This window comes from Phocoena sinus, chromosome 2 (assembly GCF_008692025.1).
Source record: "Phocoena sinus isolate mPhoSin1 chromosome 2, mPhoSin1.pri, whole genome shotgun sequence".
In the NCBI taxonomy this organism is placed as follows: Eukaryota; Metazoa; Chordata; class Mammalia; order Artiodactyla; family Phocoenidae; genus Phocoena; species Phocoena sinus.
In genome coordinates, this window is record NC_045764.1 from 136,298,620 (window position 1) to 136,317,280 (window position 18,661).

Genomic DNA, 18,661 nt, shown 5'->3' on the forward strand with positions numbered 1-18,661 from the left:
AGGCGGGGCGGGGCTTCGGGGCGGTCGCCCGGGTTACCAGGAGGCGGAGCCGTCGAGGCGGCTTTGGCCCGGATGTCCGGGCGCTGCGGCCGGTTCGGCTGATCCAGGAACCTCTCCAAGGAAACCTACAAGCTGCCGATGGGTGAGTGATTGCCGAGGTCCCGGGAAGCATTTATCCTAGTCTCTGCTTCTTCCCTACGCTCCCAGCTCTGGGCTTGGCCACACCGGGTGGCCTCTGGATAGCGGCGAATCCTTGTCCCTTGCTCCCAGCAGCTCTTGGCCGGGCCGAGGTGGGATAGGGGTAGTCTCTGCTCCAGACAAGCTGCAGCGAGGAGACCGACTGCAGAGGGGACGCCGGCTGCGTACTGGGGGAAAAGGACAGGCCTTTGTTGTTTGTTCAGAATGTCACCTCAGTCCCTTTGTTTCGGTCCCTTTGTTTAACATTCCTGAGAGTTGACTTGACAATTTAAAGCGCGGGCGTAAGTGCAGGAAAACAGGAAAGGAAGCAGAAGCTAATTGCTGCTTAACGGTTGTGTCCTGCTTCAGCATCAAACGTTAAGTTTGGGGGGCCTTTCACAAAGGGGCATGACGGTTGCAAAAAAGCAAAAAATCTAGACCTCCTTTACTAAAGGAAATCAAAGGGGAAAGTGAGCGTGCAGTGGGAGCTAGGGTGTTTTTGGTCGACGGTAAGCTGTTGCGTTCAGTTTATCATACCGGTTTTCAGGCCTTGGATTTTGAGAAATTTTAGAATATTTACACTCAAATGTATTTACTATGCATCTGCTAGATGCAAAACCGGTATAGAAGGTTTCCAATTCTTTACCTTCTGCCTTCTCAAAAAATCTGAAACAACTCGTTTCCGTCTATTAGTTTAGAACATTGTGATTACAACTGGTTTAAAAATAAGTGCCAAGTAAGGTAAAGAAGCCCATGGGTTTTTTAAAAAGTCAGAAATTTGATAAAAGTGAAACTATTAAACTTGAGGCATTTTAGTCAGCGCCATTTCTATTTTTCTCTTAAGCACAAGGAGAAAGAAAAAAGTCTACTTGAATTTGAAAGAAGAAAGAGTATTGTGGATCAGGCAGTCTCTAGATTGTGAATTCATGAAGAATTTGGGAAATGATTGTTCAAGAATAGCCATAGAATGCATAATTTCCCAAGTTAATTCACATTTGGCCACAGTTGTTTTGGATTTATTCCACACAAGGCTGTAGGTTCTTTGAGGGTAGGGACTCTGTCATGTTCCTCCGTGAATCTTCAGGGGCCCTTCACCAGTGGAATCAGACACTTAATGCATGTTTACTGAAGGAATGAGTCAATGATTGAAGGGAATCAGATGTCACTGATGAAAAAAACTAGTTCGATAGTTTCTCCCTGTAGATGAGGTCAAAGACAATCTGTAGGCCCTGAGTTTTTTGGTTAAAAAGAGCTGCTTTTTATGTCGTCCAAGCCTTGAGATCAGAGGGTTGATTCTAATGCAGTGGTTCCTAAGTATTGGTCAGAGGCCCAGTGACAGCCTTGATGAAATCTTCACTTGTCCTCTACAAAAATGACCAAAGTTAGGATAATTTACAAGCTTCTTGTAAGGTGAATGTATTTACTTTAAAGACCTTCCCTTTATTCTGAACTTATGTCCTCTCTGCTTTTCTGGTATTAAAGGGTGTTCTGTCATGAAAGAAGGTGATAATAGATTTTGTGTGTATGTTCGCACTTAATGTCCTGACTGGGCAAATCCTCTCTTAGTCCTCTAGTTAAAAAAAAAAAAAAAAGGAAATTCAAAAGGCTAGACCATCTAATCAAGGGGAATGGCTGGTTAGAGCCACTGGAGACGTACCAGGTTAGGCTTTGAGTTGTGGGCTTAAAGTCCGCTCTGCTGGTTGAGGACCTTAATCTTAAGGAACAGTATTAGCAATAAGGTTCCATGTAACCTTCAGTAATGTCACAGTGTAAAAGGAAACCTTTAAATAAATGTATCAAGACTTTTGTCTAATACATATTTTTTAATTGAAAGTGTGTTGAGATATTTCTGCCAAATGTTTCAGCTCTTATTACCTTATTTTTTATAATCACAAAAGATGTTACTATACTGGCATTTGTTTTTAAAAAGCTGTCGATATTCAACCAGCATGCCTTGGACTGTATTGTGGGAAGACCCTGTTATTTAAAAATGGCTCAACTGAAATATATGGAGAATGTGGGGTAAGTCTTAACATTTGTATGTTATTTCATTTGTAAAATCTTTTTGCTTCTGAAATCTTGTCACATGTAGAATAACTTCTTCAATGTATTCAACTTGTAAAAGAATATGGAGGCATTAATAAAATCCTTATTTGTGTTGTCATATTGATTATATATCTATAATACATCTTGACGGTCACAGTTACTAAGTTTTCTAATTTGATAGTTTTATAATAATTTCTAATTACTTTTTATTAATATAGAAAAGTGATTTGGACAATAATTTAGCATTACAACTCCAGAGCATTTCTCTGCAATTTTTATATGGTGTTAATAACTAGGTTTTTCGTGTAATATTAGTCAACTATTTTAGTAACTTAATAGAGTCCTTTAATAACCTTATACAGGTATAGCAAATGCAATGTAGATTGCTTTTTATTTTACTTACGCTTTATCTTTTATTTTTAAAAGATGCACATGTAAACAGATGTTTAAACTGAAATGTGACGTCTTAGTGAATGATTTTTTGGAGGTGTTAATGTTCTAGGATAATAACTGTATATAAAATACTGTTCTTATATATCATAGGTGTGTCCAAGAGGACAGAGAACAAATGCACAGAAGTATTGTCAGCCTTGCACAGAGTCTCCAGAACTTTATGATTGGCTCTATCTTGGATTTATGGCTATGCTTCCTCTTGTTTTACATTGGTTCTTCATTGAATGGTACTCAGGGAAAAAGAGGTTAGCACTTTCTATGAATGTATCTGGGTGGACTGATGTTGGAATAGCTATCATTTAGAAGACCTTATCAAGTAATTATACTTCTGTTTTTGTAAAAGTGACAAACTTGTTTTTCCTTTATCTTCTGATTACTTTTGACTGTGGCAAGGAAACTTAATGCTAGGGCATGCCTCAGTAAATATTAAGGGAAATATCCTTTGTCTGTTTCACTCTGAGTGATGCTGAGGGAGTATTTTAGTTATATTTTTATTTCTTAATTATCTTCATTGGTTTTCTACAAAGACTTGGCTATGATTACAAACTGTTTATTGTTCTAAAACAAATACTTTGCAACTTAATACTAGTAATCTAGTATAATGTAGTTAAAATGCTATAGCTGCAAGCTAATTATGAAAACTCATACTAAAACAAATCCAAAAAATTTACTGAGCATTGTGTTTTATGTTGAAAAGATCAGGGAAGGAGATACAAAAATAACTGATGTGGTTTATAGTCATACTCTTGTAGAGAAGACAAATGTATACATAACTAATTATAATACAAATCAGTCTTAAAAGTATATAACAAAAAGTATATAAAAGCTTTATAAACAAAATGCTCTGGAATCACAAAGAATGGAAGAGATAAATTGTGCCTGGTGGCATCCGAAACACTTCAAAAAAGGAACATTTTAGGCAGAGGCAACAGCATGAACACTGGCGGGGAGGTATGAAACGTCATCTCTTGTGAGTGGGAATGGAAGTAGTTGGGTGTTCAAAGTGTGGATTGCATATGAGAGAAAGGTGATAAAAAGGAAGGTGGGAAAGGGGGTTGAGGCCAGAATGTGAAAGTTTTTGGTGATGTTGTGAACCTCATCCCTCTGGGAATGAGGAACCATATTCTACTGTAGTACATTTCAGCCATCCTGGCTGTTGGTTCCTCTGACATCTCAGCATCTTTCCTGCTTTAAGTCTTGTCCCTTTCCCCAAACTCTTCTCTACCTGAAATACTCTCTTCTCCCTGCAACTTTTTACCTAGCTGCCTTTTCTTCCTTCAGATCTCAGGTTAAATTACACCTACTCGGAGAGGCCTCCCCTGACCCAATCTAATGTAGGTCTGTACCTGTTATTTTTCTTTTTTAATAGCACTCTCATTTTGTTGTTGTTTTTGCTTTGTATTTAGCAGTCAACACAATCTGTAGTTATGTTTGTCTCCTCATTTAATGTTATTTCCCACCCCTGACCATAGGCTCCATGAGGGCAGTGGCCATCGCTGTTGTTCTCTATGAAATCTCCAGAGACCAGCACAGCCGCTGGCACATGGTAGATACTCGCTTAGTATTTGCCGAGTGAATGATTTATTGGTGAAGGTTTGGGTTTAGAGAAACAGCATCTTGGATGTATGTTTTAGGAAGATAACTTCTGTGGAGGGCAGATTAGTGGTGAGACATATTAGAAAGCTGTTGTCCAAGAAATAGTGATGGCCAGTGGTAGGAACGGAAGTGAAGAGAAGGTCAGGTGGAAGTAGAATCAGTACTTTTCTGGATCTACCTAATAAGTCCGCAGTGATTATTTACGTTGGAAGAGCATTCATTACTTTTTCAGAAGACTCTATTAAAAAAATTTTTTAAAGCAGCTTTCATCCTGCTTTTAATTTCTGTTATAGAATGATGAGAGATGAGGGCTAGAAAAGAGATGTGATTAACAGAGCTAAAACAGAATAACTGCCCATTTGGAACTTCTCAGCCCAGAGTGGAGAAGAGGTGGGTTTAATGGATGTACCTCACCAAATGCATTTGAACTAAAACATCAGATATGTTTTGAGAGAGAATTTTAGAGCAGAGGGTAGAGCCTTGGTTTGGGGGTAAAGCAGAGGTGTGATCAGTGCTTAGGCAGGAAAGGAGGTGGGTTTAAAAAGGAGGTTGCATATCTATGCTTTGCCTAGGAAATTGGTAGCAAGGAAGACAAGGACTATCTCTTGCATTTTCCTGAGACATTGCACTTAAAATCAAGGAAGCAGAGGCCTAGCTGAGGCTAGATTCATGTTTCTCGACATTTTTTTCATTCTTTCCTCCTTAAAGAAGCGTTTTAGATACCTTTTCCCCCCAATTCCACCTACCCATAAAATTTTAATATTGCAGATATATTGTTTATTGGTTTATATAGTGTATGTATACATGTGCTTTATATATAAAAAGTGCCCATTGAGAATGCATGGGCTAGACACTAGTCAGAACTTCCCTTTCTGGCCTGCTTGCTTTCCCCAAAGTTTAGTATTAAATTTGTTTTTCTTTGAGGCCAGGGCAGAGATAGGCAGAACTTACATGTTTTTTTGTAATGAAGCCAGAAGCTGCGCTTCTTCTGTAATTTGTTTTTATGTAATTTATAGCTTTCCAGATGTATTCATGCAACAGTCTTTAGGGATGTTTGCAATGTGCCAGGTGCTGTGCTAGGTTGTGGGATTCAGAGATGATGAAGATGTGGGTGCTCACAGTCCAGTGGATGAGGCAGACAAACCATCACAGTGTATGTGAGGGTCTATAGGAGAGGTGTGTACAGAGGTTTAAGGCTAGCTTAAAGAGGGAAGAAGTCAGTTCTGTCCTCTCAAAATAGGGTGGTGTCACAGAAAAAACTGACTTTAAGTTGAACTTTGAAAAATGAGTAGTTTTTGAGAGAGGAATTGAGGAAAGAGTCAGACAGTAGGAAAAAGATGTGCAAAAGTCTAGAGCCAAGAAAGAGCACAGCATAACCAAGAAATGAGAGCTGAGGGTGCTATGAGAAATAGGGACTAAATGAGACCAAGATATAAAGAGGTTTGGGGCTGGGGGAGTCTTAGGAAATACTCCTAAGACCTGGGGGACAACCCCAGAGCTGATCTTGAAGGATACACCATTTGCCAGGTAGGTGACGTGTTTTCAGGTGGAGCATGAAGCATGCTGAGATGAATGGAGCAGTGAGGAAACAAAGTAATTTCGTAAGGGCAGGAGGTGTGGGAGGTAAGGCTGGTAGGAAGTATTTTTCCTGAAAGGCAGATGGGATCCACTGAGGTAGTTTAATAAGAGGAGTTTTAAAAGCAGATTCCATTTTGTAAAGATTACGTAGTTGACTGCAGATGGATTGAAAGGGAGCATGATGAGAAGAGGAAGCCAGTAAAAAGGTTGCTAAAGTCATGGCAAGAAATAATGAGGTTGGGATTTTGCCTCTAAAAATATGAATTCTGTAGGGAAGCAAAAGATTGGATTACATAATATGAAAGTGTACACGTTTACTTACATATTTTGTGTCTTCATCTGTGTAAAATGGCACAGGAGTTCTGCTTCCAACACCATGGGCTAATTAGGAGCTCCAGGTCACCCTCCTGCATGAAATAACTAAAGTCTGGAAGAGACATACTGTTTAAGACATTGCTGGCCTCACAGGAATAAGGGGGGATCTCCGAGAACTCTTTTACAGAAAACAAGCAAACCCACCCTGAGCTGGGGCCAGAGTGACAAACCAGGCAGTAGGGTTGGGAGGGTGGCCAGAGGTTAACTGCCAATAGCAACTGGGTAGTCCTTCCTGTTCCACGTGATGTTGGGTTGGGATGCACCCACCTAGAGGCTGGACTGGGCTGTGGTGTTCAAAATGAGTAACTCATATGCTGGAGTAGGTGCTGGCTGTCAGCTGTGAGCACATGGGGGCTGCTGACCAGCTGCTCTTTTATCTTTGGTATTCTTCAGCTTAATTATAATGTGAATTTCTTTTTATTTATTCTGCTTGGGATGTGTTTTGCTTCCTAGGAAGCAATTCTGTGAATTTGTTTTTCATTCTTTCAGATGAGCCCAGTCAAACCACAGAACAGTGAGAAATAATCACTGGTGGTTGTTTCAAGCCATTGAGTTTTAGGGTAGTTTGCTGTGCAGTGATAGGTAACTGAAACATTGTTCAAATCGAAAACTCAAAAGCATCTATAGAGAAGCAATCATAAATAATGAGAGTTTAGTGAAGAGGCTGGCTGTAAGCTAAGTATATAAAATCAATTACCTCCCTATATTTCATTTACAGAATCACAGTACTGTGAGGTAGCCAAGACCAAGGTAGCTAAGCTACATTGGATTTATACTGTGGAACTTGACAAGCTAATTCTCTAATTTATATGGAAGTTCAAAGGCCCAAGAATGACCAAGACCACTGAAAAAGTAAAAGAATGTATGTAATATCAAGAATTATTGTCATATTCTGTTGTCTCAGGGATAGATAAATGGACCCCAGGAACAAAATAGAGAACCTAGAAACAGGCCGGTTATATAGGAGACTTTATATGGCAGAAGTGGCATGGCAACTTAGTGGGGAGAACAGAGTAACTATTCAAGAAAATGCTGTTGCTGGGACAGTTGGATATCCAAATGGGAAAAGCTAAAGTTATATACTAACTTAGACACAGAAATCTCTTCTGAGTTAAAGATTGAAACATGAAAAGCAAAACCTTAAAACTTTTAGAAGAAAGTATAGGATAATATTTTTCTTAGTGTGAGAATCTGCTAACCAGAAATTTAAAAATTGATAAAGGCAACTATATTAAAATTTAAAACATCTATTCATAAAAAGACATCACAAAGAAAATGAAAATTCAACCCACAAACTGAGAGGAAGACATTTGCAATACATTTTACTAATGAAGCAGAACGGATAAATAATGGAAAGATCACACAATGGAATATTATACAGCAATGAAAACGACTGAACTTCAGCTATAAGCAAAACCATGAATGAATCTTGGAAATGTAATTTTGAGTGGAAAGAAAAATCTCAGAAAGCTTACCTCACTTTATCATGTTGAAAAATAAGCAAAACTAAATAGTGGTTTTGAAGTATAAATACAGTTGGAATAAAAACTGTTTAGAATAACTGATAAAGAACATTTAGTATAATGGTTATTTCTAGGGGAGAGACAGGAATGTGGAATGGGGAGGAACAGGTAGATACGAGTTGTTAATGTTTTAGTTATTGGGTTAGGTGGTGAGCTTACATTGTTTATTATATTTTATAACTAATATGTATTACATATAATCTTTTATGTACTTTTAATGTTTAAGATAATTGAAAATGATGCATAGATAACTTCAAGACATTTTTAATAATTTGGCGAGTTACTGAAGATAAAGGTAGATCTAATTTCTGCTCTTCTACACATTTAGACAATATTGGCACAGTGTTATCTGGGATGAGTATTTATCCCTTTTTAGTAAACAAGGTTAAATCCTTCTCAAGTAGTTTTCATATGTGCTTGGCTTTACTTACCTATTTAGAAGATTTTTTTGTTTCAGGATTTATCAGTTAAAACTTCTTTTTAGAATACATATTTTGAAGCATACACAGGTTTTATTAAAAGCCACTTAACATGCTGAGAATTTTCTGGTGATTGTGCTTCTTTTGTTTTACTAGTTCCAGTGCCCTTTTCCAACACATCACTGCATTATTTGAATGCACTATGGCAGCTATCATCACCTTACTTGTGAGCGATCCAGTCGGTGTGCTTTATATCCATTCATGTCGAGTATTGATGCTTTCTGATTGGTACACCATGCTTTACAACCCAAGTCCAGATTATGTTACCACAGTGCACTGTACTCATGAAGCTGTCTACCCACTGTAAGTATTTATTTAGACGTAGGATCATTTTTTTAAAAATGATGATTATAGATTTCATTCATGTAAGCAGATTGAGCCTTGCGAAATGGCTCCTAGGCACTGGGGGAGATATACAGAAATGATTTTCTTCTTTTACGTGATACATAGTCTGAGAAGAGGAAATAGAAATACATCTTAGTATAATAGAAGTGAAACTATTTTTGTGTTGATGTTGAAGTATGTCTGAGCACTTCTAAAATAAGCTATATCTGTTTCTTAAAAAGGGAATTATAAGGAAAACCTTTTTCTTATACAACAGAGAAGCAATATCTGACATACAGGAAGTAGTATAGGCTTTGGAGCTAAAAACAGGCTTGAGTTTGAATCCCAGGTCTGTCAGCTGTTAACTTGAACATGTTAAAAGCCTCTTAACCTCGGCTTTCCTGTTGGTAAAAATGGGAATAATGATACCTTGTAAGTTGACTTAAATAAATGCCTTACATACAGGAAGCACGTATAAGTAGCTGTCATTATTATTAGAGTGCTGGGCTTCATGTTCTTTTTTTTTTTTTTTTAAATATCAAATTCATAAGATTCTGTATAATATTACCCTGGCCTACGTTTTTAGAATTTCTGTGAATTAGTGTTCATTCTGATGTGTTTTTCTCAGTAAATGTATAATAGAAGAGTCTAGTATTTGTATTCTCATAGTTGTAGCAAGTTACCATTATGTAATATGCTCAACAAAATCATACTTTTTGTGCAATTCTTAATAGTACTAAGTATCAAAAACAAACATGCACGTATGTAAAAAGATACTTTGCAAAAAATGAGATCCAAAAAAAAGTAGAAAAAAAAGCAACAACAAAACAAAAAACGAGATCCAAATATAGAGCTATAAAAATCTTTTCCACTTGCCTACCTTTTAAGTCCTGCAAATTATTTATATACAGAGACAACCAGACATAGTTATATATATAAATTGTATCTAAAAGACTGATACTATCTTCTTTGTTGATTTCATAGAGCTATAACCCTCAGCTTTGATTATTCTCTTGTCACATATTGTCCTGGGGACTTGCAGAACTTAACCTGGTCCTATATAGAGAAGTTAATTACTGAATCAGATATTATATTTAAATAAGATGTATAACCATCTTATTTAAAACAAAATCAGACTGATTTACTGCTCTTCACATCTATAGTGTTTTTTATAATATCTGTAAATCCTGTAGTAGGAGAGTCAAAAAATATGAGAACAGAGATGGCAAATAGGTACTCGCAGCCCTCATTCTGCAGTCATAACAGCCACTTCTAATTTATTACAGCACTTGTCCTGCTGAGTTGGGTGTAGCCTCAGAGCCTTGTCACAGCACTCAGTCAGACTCATCACACAACTTCATTGATTAGGACATTTTCCATCTGTTCACCATCTTTGAATTAAGTAGGTATTTTTTTTTTCTTAGCAGCTTTACCAATAGTCACTGTGGAATGGACTGTCTGCCTTGTTTTACTAATTATACAAAATAGTGTTTTATTAAAAGTATGAGAAGATTTTATAATACTAGCATTTGAATTCATACATGTTACTTTACATAACCATTTAAACTTACATATGTGGCTAGACTGGGGCTAAACATTTCTGAAAGCTGTAGGACTACCAAAGTCAATGATTTTTTTCTTTTGTAAGTCAACAAAAAGTAATGGCGCAATATTAACAGAAACCTTTGGAACACTATTACATTGACTAGTGGAGGATATCTTCTCCATTGGTATATATAAATTCCTTACAAATTGAAAAATATCAGAATACTTTTACTGATAATTATAGTTTCGAGGGGAAATTAATTAGATAAGATATGGAAAAACATGCAAGCTTCTATCATTAGAAACTTACTGCAAAAGGTAATGTTTACTAAAACTCTGAGTTATTGACAATGAGCAGTAATTACTGTTGTAACAAAACTTAGCTTTAGCTTGTCAGATTTATCCTATGTGCATATGAGGGGCATGGATGGGGGCGGGGAGGTAGAGGGTGAGGTCTTCTGGTGGAGAGCAGGGGCAGGAAACAGGTATCTCCTTCCAAAAGCTAGTTTCCTCGTTCTTTAGGACAGGTAGCACATGATGGTTTCCTTCTGATTAAAATAATAGTCTTTTTGGAGCTCTTAAGGAACTACAAGCTGAAGGAATAGACAGATTTTATTTTGTTTTGATATTGGTAAGAGGTAGCCTAAGAAGACAAAACTCATCATCCAAGAAGAGAGGCTTGAAATAATGCAGTACGGTACAGTGCTGGACCTAAAAGCATCATGAGAGCACAGCGACCCGGTATCATTAAGCTGTGTGGAGAAGAGGCATGTGGTCAGTTATTTGAAACAACTCCCGTGCTTCCCTTGACTCCCCCCTGCAAGGGAGAGGGTTTGTGTATAAGATAGTAAAAAAAAATAATTTGAGGGCTTCCCTGGTGGCGCAGTGGTTGAGAGTCCGCCTGCCAATGCAGGTGACACGGGTTTGTGCCCCGGTTCAGGAGGATCCCACATGCGCGGAGCGGCTAGGTCTGTGAGCCATGGCCGCTGAGCCTGCGCGTCCGGAGCCTGTGCTCCGCAACCGGAGAGGCCACAACAGTGAGAGGCCCGCATACCACAAAAAAAAAAAAAAAAAAAAATTTGAAAATCCTCATGGAAAGGAAGTTAGAACTATGTGCATAGAAATATAAATATTCACAATAAGGAGTTAGAAACTATAGTCTGCTGATAGAGATCTTTTTGCAACTTTTTTTCTGGTTGTAAAAATTACATTATAGGATATTTGGAAAACAGAAAAGGCATACCCCAAATAAAATAATCCGTAATTCCATTTCTTAAGATGATCACTGCTAAAAATGTCTTTCCAGCTGCACTTTTTATTTTTATTTTTTTATTCTTTTTTAAAGAATATTAAGGTTATTCTATGCACATGCCGTTTTGTAGCCTGTTCTTGTCACTTAATGTATGAGGCACAGTTGCTTTTGTTGTTAACATTTCTTTCATCACTGGATTTTTAATGTCTGCATAGTATTCCAGCATAAATGTACTCTAAAATTTAACCAACTTCCTATTGTTGAATATTTATTTTCTTCCTGAGTTTTCTTTATTGTGTGATTCAATAAAAATGCTTGTTCATCAGGTTTTTGTGTATACCCGATTGTTTCCCTTTGATAAATTTCTACAAGTACAATTTTTGAATTAAAGGATATAAACATTTTAGGATTTTTGATACACATTTCCAAACTGTCTACCGGAAAGGACTCAGCATACACTTTGCAGTGGTATTATGAGAGTCTTTTTGGTGAACCCTCCACCAATCTGAATATTCGATGGATAGACTTTTTAAACCTTTTTCAGGATCTTTGATTTTAAAATGATCAATGATAAAAATACATTTTAAAACATATTTTTGATGTTATAATTTTTTATTTTATTTTCCAGATACACCATTGTATTTATCTATTATGCATTCTGCTTGGTATTAATGATGCTGCTCCGACCTCTTCTGGTAAAGAAGATTGCCTGTGGGTTAGGGAAATCTGATCGATTTAAAAGTATTTATGCTGCACTTTACTTCTTCCCAATTTTAACCGTGCTTCAGGCAGTTGGTGGAGGCCTTTTATGTAAGTTTGTTGGGTAAAGTCCATGAAATATATTTACTATATGTGATAAACAATATTTTCTCAGAGTATAATTGTGGACCTTTTTCTGTAGTTTGGTTTCTGTTTTTTATTCTTGAAAATAAACCATAGTATATATTTTTGCTAAAACATATCATCATTCTTTATCAAAACTGATTTCTGTTTAGAGAATACTTTGTATTTGAAGCTCACAACGTCAATAGGAAGATTTTTAAAACCTGAGTATAAATTAAAAAACATATAATAGATGGAAATTACTCTTGATATAATAGATGGTTTTTACATGTAATAGATGGAAATTACTCATGATAATATATACTGTTTACCATTAAGTCTTAGTTTTCTAAATTCCTTTATGAAAGACTTTTAGATATAGTAAAAAATCCTCAATATATATTTTTAATATATCCATTCATTTATTCAGCAACCATTTAGACTGATCTGTGACTCGAAAGAAGAATGAGAGAAAGTTGGTGTTAAAGAGCTCATATACTACTAGGAAAGCTATAAGTAGCTGAGAGAACATAGGGACTTTTTGAACGTGTGATGTTGAACATTGCAAGGATGTTGGATACCATCTTTATATGGAGCCTGCCTGGGTGCAGGGGGCAAGCTTCTGGCCTGAAGGAACTGGGCAAGATGGCATCACTGTGCAAGTAATGTAGCTTAGTAATGAATTTGATTCAAAGTTAGGAGGGTAGAGCTGAGGATAAGGCCACGGGAAGAAGAAATTGGAGACTAGTCAGGAGTCTGTTATCCCTCATATTCTGGTTTTACAGATGTATTGTTTCTTTTGGCCTGCAGAGTGTTTGAAAATCTAGTTTTTCCTAGCTCCTACCGTTTCCTATTTTCTTAGACTTGGCCCACTTCAGTCATTCTCCTGGACGACCTCTGTAGGCATTTGAGGTTGCTATTCTTGCTCTAGGGACTAGAGACCTGCTCTTAAAAGGATTTCAGGAGGAAGAGTGACATGACTAGATTTGCATTTTAGAAAGATAACTTGGTAGCAGTGTGGAAGATGGATTGGCAGGGAAGAGAACCTGGGGGATCAGTTAAGAGATGACAGCCATAAGCCGGGCCTGACTGTCTGACCTAAAGCAGAGAAACATTGTGAAAGAAGAACTATTTCAAAGACAGAATTAACTAAGCTAGGTAACTAATTAAATATAGGGGTTGAGGAAATGGGAGGAGAATACGATAAAGGAGCTTTCTGACTTAGTAACTAGTGAATGTATGAATAATGAATGTTAGAATAAGCAAATAGGTTGGTGAGAAGTGAATTCAGTTTTAGGTATTCATGGAATATTCAAAAGAGCACAGGTAGTCATTTATCCTAGACAAGCTTGGGAGAGCTGACTAGGCTTAAAGATTTAAGCATTGCCAGCCCTCAAATCCCTGTGTCCTAGACTGCCACTGGTACTATTGTATAGAACCTCTTGGTTATGAAATGGGGAAAAGGGAAAAGCTGTGGAAAGCAGGGAAAGGTTTGGAAAGTTAACCTAAGGAGACTGCCAGACAGTGTTACTTTCTATGTTGTAGCTGCCTATATGGAAAATGCCTTTTCCCACACTGAAAGTCTTTGGATCATTTTGTTAACAAGCCTCCACTCAAAGCACATTCATAGGAGGATCAAGGAGTTATTGTTTATTTGCACTAAGTATAAACTTGTGCAATCAGCTGAGATTAGTCACAGAGGGTATCATACCAACTCATAATTTTATGGTGTTGAAAAAAGGCACCAGCAGATTTGGAGTCTGGTGAGGACTCATTTCTTGGTTCATTGATGGCTGTCTTCTTTCGGTGTCCTCACATAGCAGAAGAGGGAAGAGGTCTTTGAGGTTTCTTTTATAAGGGCACGAATCCCATTCATGAGGGCTCCACCCTCATGACCTAATCCACCCCAAAGGCCCCTCCACCTACTAACAGCATCACTTTGAGTGTTAGGATTTCAACATAAGAATTTGGGGGGTGGGGTCACAAACATTTAGTCCATGACAAGGGAATATAGCAAGTCTGAGCAAAGTAGAGCACCAAGAGGCTTCTGGTAGCTCAAGATACCAGGGTCTAGGGAGAGAGACACTGGAGTAATTAGGAAGATGTCAGTGACAAGCTTTTACCTGCTTGGAAGTATTATTGAAGCCAGTTTTTAAGTGTGATCTTCCTCTGAACCACCAGCAGAACTAAAATGAAGATTTCCAGGCACTACCCCCAGCCAGACCTAGTTGCTCAAAATATTACATTGTTTTAGACCCTAGAGTAAGAATCACTCTAAATCCTGCTTTGAGCCCAGAACCTCCCTCTACTCCCCACAAGTTTGGGGCTTGTTGGAAATTTCCTCTTTCTCCTTTTTACTACCAGTTCTTTCTCTACCAGTTCTTACTATCATTGGCAACATTGTTTAGCTATTTATAAGTTAATTTTGATTCTTTTGAATGGCTGGTTAGGACCTAATCATTGTCAGTTATTTAGTAATTGGAATCAGACCTGCATAGATAATTCAGAGATTCGGGCTGCCATATCCTTAATTAACATTTGAAAATGTTCCAGATAGGTTCCACTGCATTGTATCGTAGAATGATTAATAGTTTTAGTAACTGAAGTTAATCGTTTTAAAATAATTGTATAAAAATAATTCAAGGTATCTTTCTCAATTTGTCCATTTGTTTTAGTGAGCTATAAATTTAGAACATTTTAAGAGGTGGTATTTTTAAGAAAAAAATTTCACTTAAAGTATTATTTTACTGTACTGTATTTGAAGTAGAACTGTCTAGAAATTTGACATTAAGAGCACTGAATGATCCATTTAGCCTTTGAGGTTTATTGGTATATGACCTTTTAATTAAAGCTGAATTACTCTTATATATAGCCTTTCTCAACTGAAGTTCCCCATCTGGACCACAAAACACAGAAAATTGAGTAATTATTTTGCCAGTTCTCCCAAGTTTGATACATAACTAGTATCATGCGAGACGCATAGGAGAGAAGTTAATTCTCTACAGCAGTGGAAGCCTTCAGGCAGGGGTCTTCAAAGCTGGGCCAATGATAGTTTTACATTTTTTAACTGTTGGGGAAAAAAATCAAAAGAAGAGTAGTATTTCTTGACATGTGACAATTATATGAAATTTGAATTTTATTGTCTGAATAACTTATAAATAAGTTATAGCTTACAAACTTATAAAGTAAGTTTTACTGGAACACAGACACATCCATTTTCTGTATGATCTGGCTGCTTTCCCACTACAACTGCGGACTTAGGTGACCAAGACATAAACTGCGTGGCCCACGAAGCCAAAAGTACTCACTATCTGGCCCTTTACAGAAAAAGTTTGCTGACCCCTGCCTTAGAGCATTAGGGCTTCACTCTCTCCCAAGACTGGTTGAGAAGGTTTTTGTCTATGGAAAGAATTATACTGTTTGAATTTTTTGATGGTTTATTCAGAAAATTTAATTTTCAGCATAATACCAATGTTTGTCTTTCAGACTATGCCTTCCCATACATTATATTAGTATTATCTTTGGTTACTCTGGCTGTGTACATGTCGGCTTCCGAAATAGAGGTAGGACATCTTTTTTCCTTTGTTAAAGACTTTTTTTTTTTATAGATTTGACAACTGAATAGGAGAATAGTGCATATGATATGTTACAGCTGACCTTGGCTAAACGATGCCAGTCAGTGGCTTTTGGCTCATGAGTTCATGAAAAGTTGTATACTAGACAATATTTGCTTGTTAGAGAAAAACTGTTAGAGAAAAAACTCATTTCACATCGTTTATCCACATAGAAAATGTATAATTATTGAAATGTTGAACCTTATTAACACTATTTTGAAGGAAACATAAAAATGCTTTATTTTATATAGAACTAATTCTAGCCTTTTTTTTTTTTTTTGCAGTAAACACTAACAGTCGTCAATAATTACAGTGTACATTCCATACCCTTCTATGTTTTGTCCCTAATTTTATTTTCTTGATTACGGATGTCTACTTTTGCCCTCTAATATCTGTAATACTTTGGTGATTTGGAAATGTTATTAACGCTCACATTAGTTCCGATGCTGTTCCTATCTTGAGATATCCTTTTTGTGCCTCTTACTTTTTAATATTTCAGTGGAAGGCCACTGTTAGAACCCTTAGAGAGTAAACTCTAAAGGAATAAAAGTGTAACATGTCTTAGTACTCTTCCATCCTATGCTTGCTAATCTAGTGCCTATGCACTGTTTTCAACCGCCCACTACAGTTGATATGTGCTCTCTTATAATTCTTAACATAAAAAAGTTCACCCCAGAGAAAGTTGTTAACTATTTTGGAGTGGTTGCTCTTGAAGCTCCTGTTTCTGTTACATGAGTGAAAGAATGAGAAAGAAATCATAGTGACTTAGGCAGACTAGCAGTAGAGGAACTAGACAGTATTTTTACGGTGATTTTTCAGATGCTTCCGTTTGTGTTCTACTCCCATTTCTCCTTGGTAATCTTTAATCAACTTTGCAGTATAATTAAAGATAAGCAAATTAGTTTTGGCACTTTTATCAACTCTAGGGAAATGTGGGGGGGGGAATGATTGGCTATTTGAATAAAATGAAGGTTTTGAATTTTTGTTTATTATCCATAGTTACTATGGAAAGTTCGATTAGCTTGAATCATATTTGTTTCTCTGCTGCTGGGAATCCCCCATATATAAAACATTCATGTACTTCAGTTAGCACTCTGTACATGAATCTGAAATAGGGATTCAAGTCAGGAAAAGACAGTCAAGCTCTAGGTGAGCCGATGAGCATTTAATGAGGGAAGGCTGCTAAGTAACCAGTTGCAAATTACATTTTAGTGTGTGTTCATTAGCACATTTAGATATTACTTTTATAATAATTTGGTCCTTCCAATTTCTGTATATTGTAGAGCAGTATTAAAGATACAAGGGAAATCAGAGTAGTCACATGTCATTTCTGCTCCCTTCTAAGTATCCAGGCAGCAGACTCTAGGAATGCTGGAGTTAAGGAAGTTGGGTGTATGTACCTCCTCCTTCGCACTGGTAGACTCAGCTGCTGTGGATCAGGGCAGGAAGAAGGCACATAAAGTGGCGTTCCCCTTCCAGTTCAGATCTTTCAGAAGAAGCAGTAGTGTTTCCAGGGTCGAATGGTAGTGTAGACCAGAACTTAGAGACGTGGGCTCCCGTCTTGGTGCTGCCGCTGAGTGCTGAATGTAGGAAGCCTCAGTTTCCTCATCTGTGAAGTGTAGTAGCAAGACTGGGTGATTTCTTAGGTCCCTGTGATTCTGAGGTTATGATTTTGTGTGACAATAATATGTTTTACAGTAAAATGTAATAACTTACCTAGCCAATTCAGCCCAATAATCTGTATTTCTCTTTTCTTTCTTTTATAAAATTATGTAGAACTGCTATGATCTTCTGGTCAGAAAGAAAAGACTCATTGTTCTCTTCAGCCACTGGTTACTTCATGCCTATGGAATAATCTCCATTTCCAGAGTGGATAAACTCGAGCAAGATCTACCCCTTTTGGCACTGGTACCCACACCAGCCCTTTTTTACTTGTTCACCGCAAAATTTACCGAACCTTCACGGATACTCTCAGAAGGAGCCAATGGACACTGAATGTAAAATGCCAAAAAACCCTAAGAAGTGTTCTTAATAAAAGGAAGTAAAGAAAGAAAAAAATGTATTAGTACTCTTCTGTCATACATGGGAATATGATTGTCAGTACACCTAATGTTATGGGAGGGGTCGTTGCTTGTTTTCTTTTTTTGACTTAACAGATTTTGTGGTTTGATGGAAAATACAAAATCCCATAATTCTCCATTATGTAGTAGAACACACCATACACTTAGAGCACACGGTTATATTACACTAGAAACCTATTAGGAAGCACTTGCCTCTTGCAACAGTTTAGCTCTTTTGTGCAAAATCATGTTTCTGTGTACCTAGCAATGTGTTGTTCCCACTTTTATTAAGAAAAACTGTAACAAGTATCATCTGGAATCCTTAGCATTGGCATACTTGTGCATGCCTGTTGTGTTTCAGTGTTTCAAGTATACTGAATTATAAAGTCAAACGTATTTGTGGGGTCTGATAGCAAACATGGAAATCAAGTGTGTTGTTTTCTGTTATCTATTTATTTTCACCAATACAGTATTTTGATCTATTACAAAACTAGAGCCTAATTTATATAAGAGGTCTTTTGTTTTAGGTAGTTTGGTTGAAGACATCTTCAGGTTATTCCTGTTCCTGTAAAGAAAAATGATAATAAAATGCTTAACTACAAAAAAAATCTCAAATATCTGGCATTTCATTGTATTTGCCACACTAACTGTGGAAATAATTCAAAATGTTAAGTAGTAAGATTAGTGTCTCTTTCCCAAATGAATAAATATACTTCCTTCCCCCATATCTCATTTTGGAAGGATATATGCACGTGCCATATTTTATGAATCCTGAGACACAATTTTTGTCACATGGTGGTATCTCAATTGCTGGCTT

General features: G+C 37.1%; 1 protein-coding gene across 4 annotated transcripts; it reads left to right on the top strand.

Moving 5' to 3' along the window:
* The first annotated feature begins 26 nt into the window (after window positions 1-26).
* JKAMP (JNK1/MAPK8 associated membrane protein) lies at window positions 27-18,555 on the top strand. Of its 4 annotated transcripts, none has more exons than XM_032623531.1 (7): window positions 27-142; window positions 2,108-2,199; window positions 2,767-2,921; window positions 8,324-8,530; window positions 11,977-12,158; window positions 15,657-15,733; window positions 17,561-18,555. In XM_032623531.1, exons 1-7 carry the CDS (start codon window positions 139-141, stop codon window positions 17,777-17,779), a joined length of 936 nt encoding a protein of 311 aa, XP_032479422.1. In that variant the 5' UTR covers window positions 27-138; the 3' UTR covers window positions 17,780-18,555. The 4 variants fall into 4 exon arrangements, with proteins under 4 accessions (XP_032479422.1, XP_032479423.1, XP_032479426.1 ...); XM_032623532.1 differs by having other exon boundaries at window positions 36-142; window positions 2,126-2,199; window positions 17,561-18,452; XM_032623533.1 differs by having other exon boundaries at window positions 74-142; window positions 2,076-2,199; window positions 17,561-17,788.
* The last annotated feature ends 106 nt before the right edge of the window (window positions 18,556-18,661 follow it).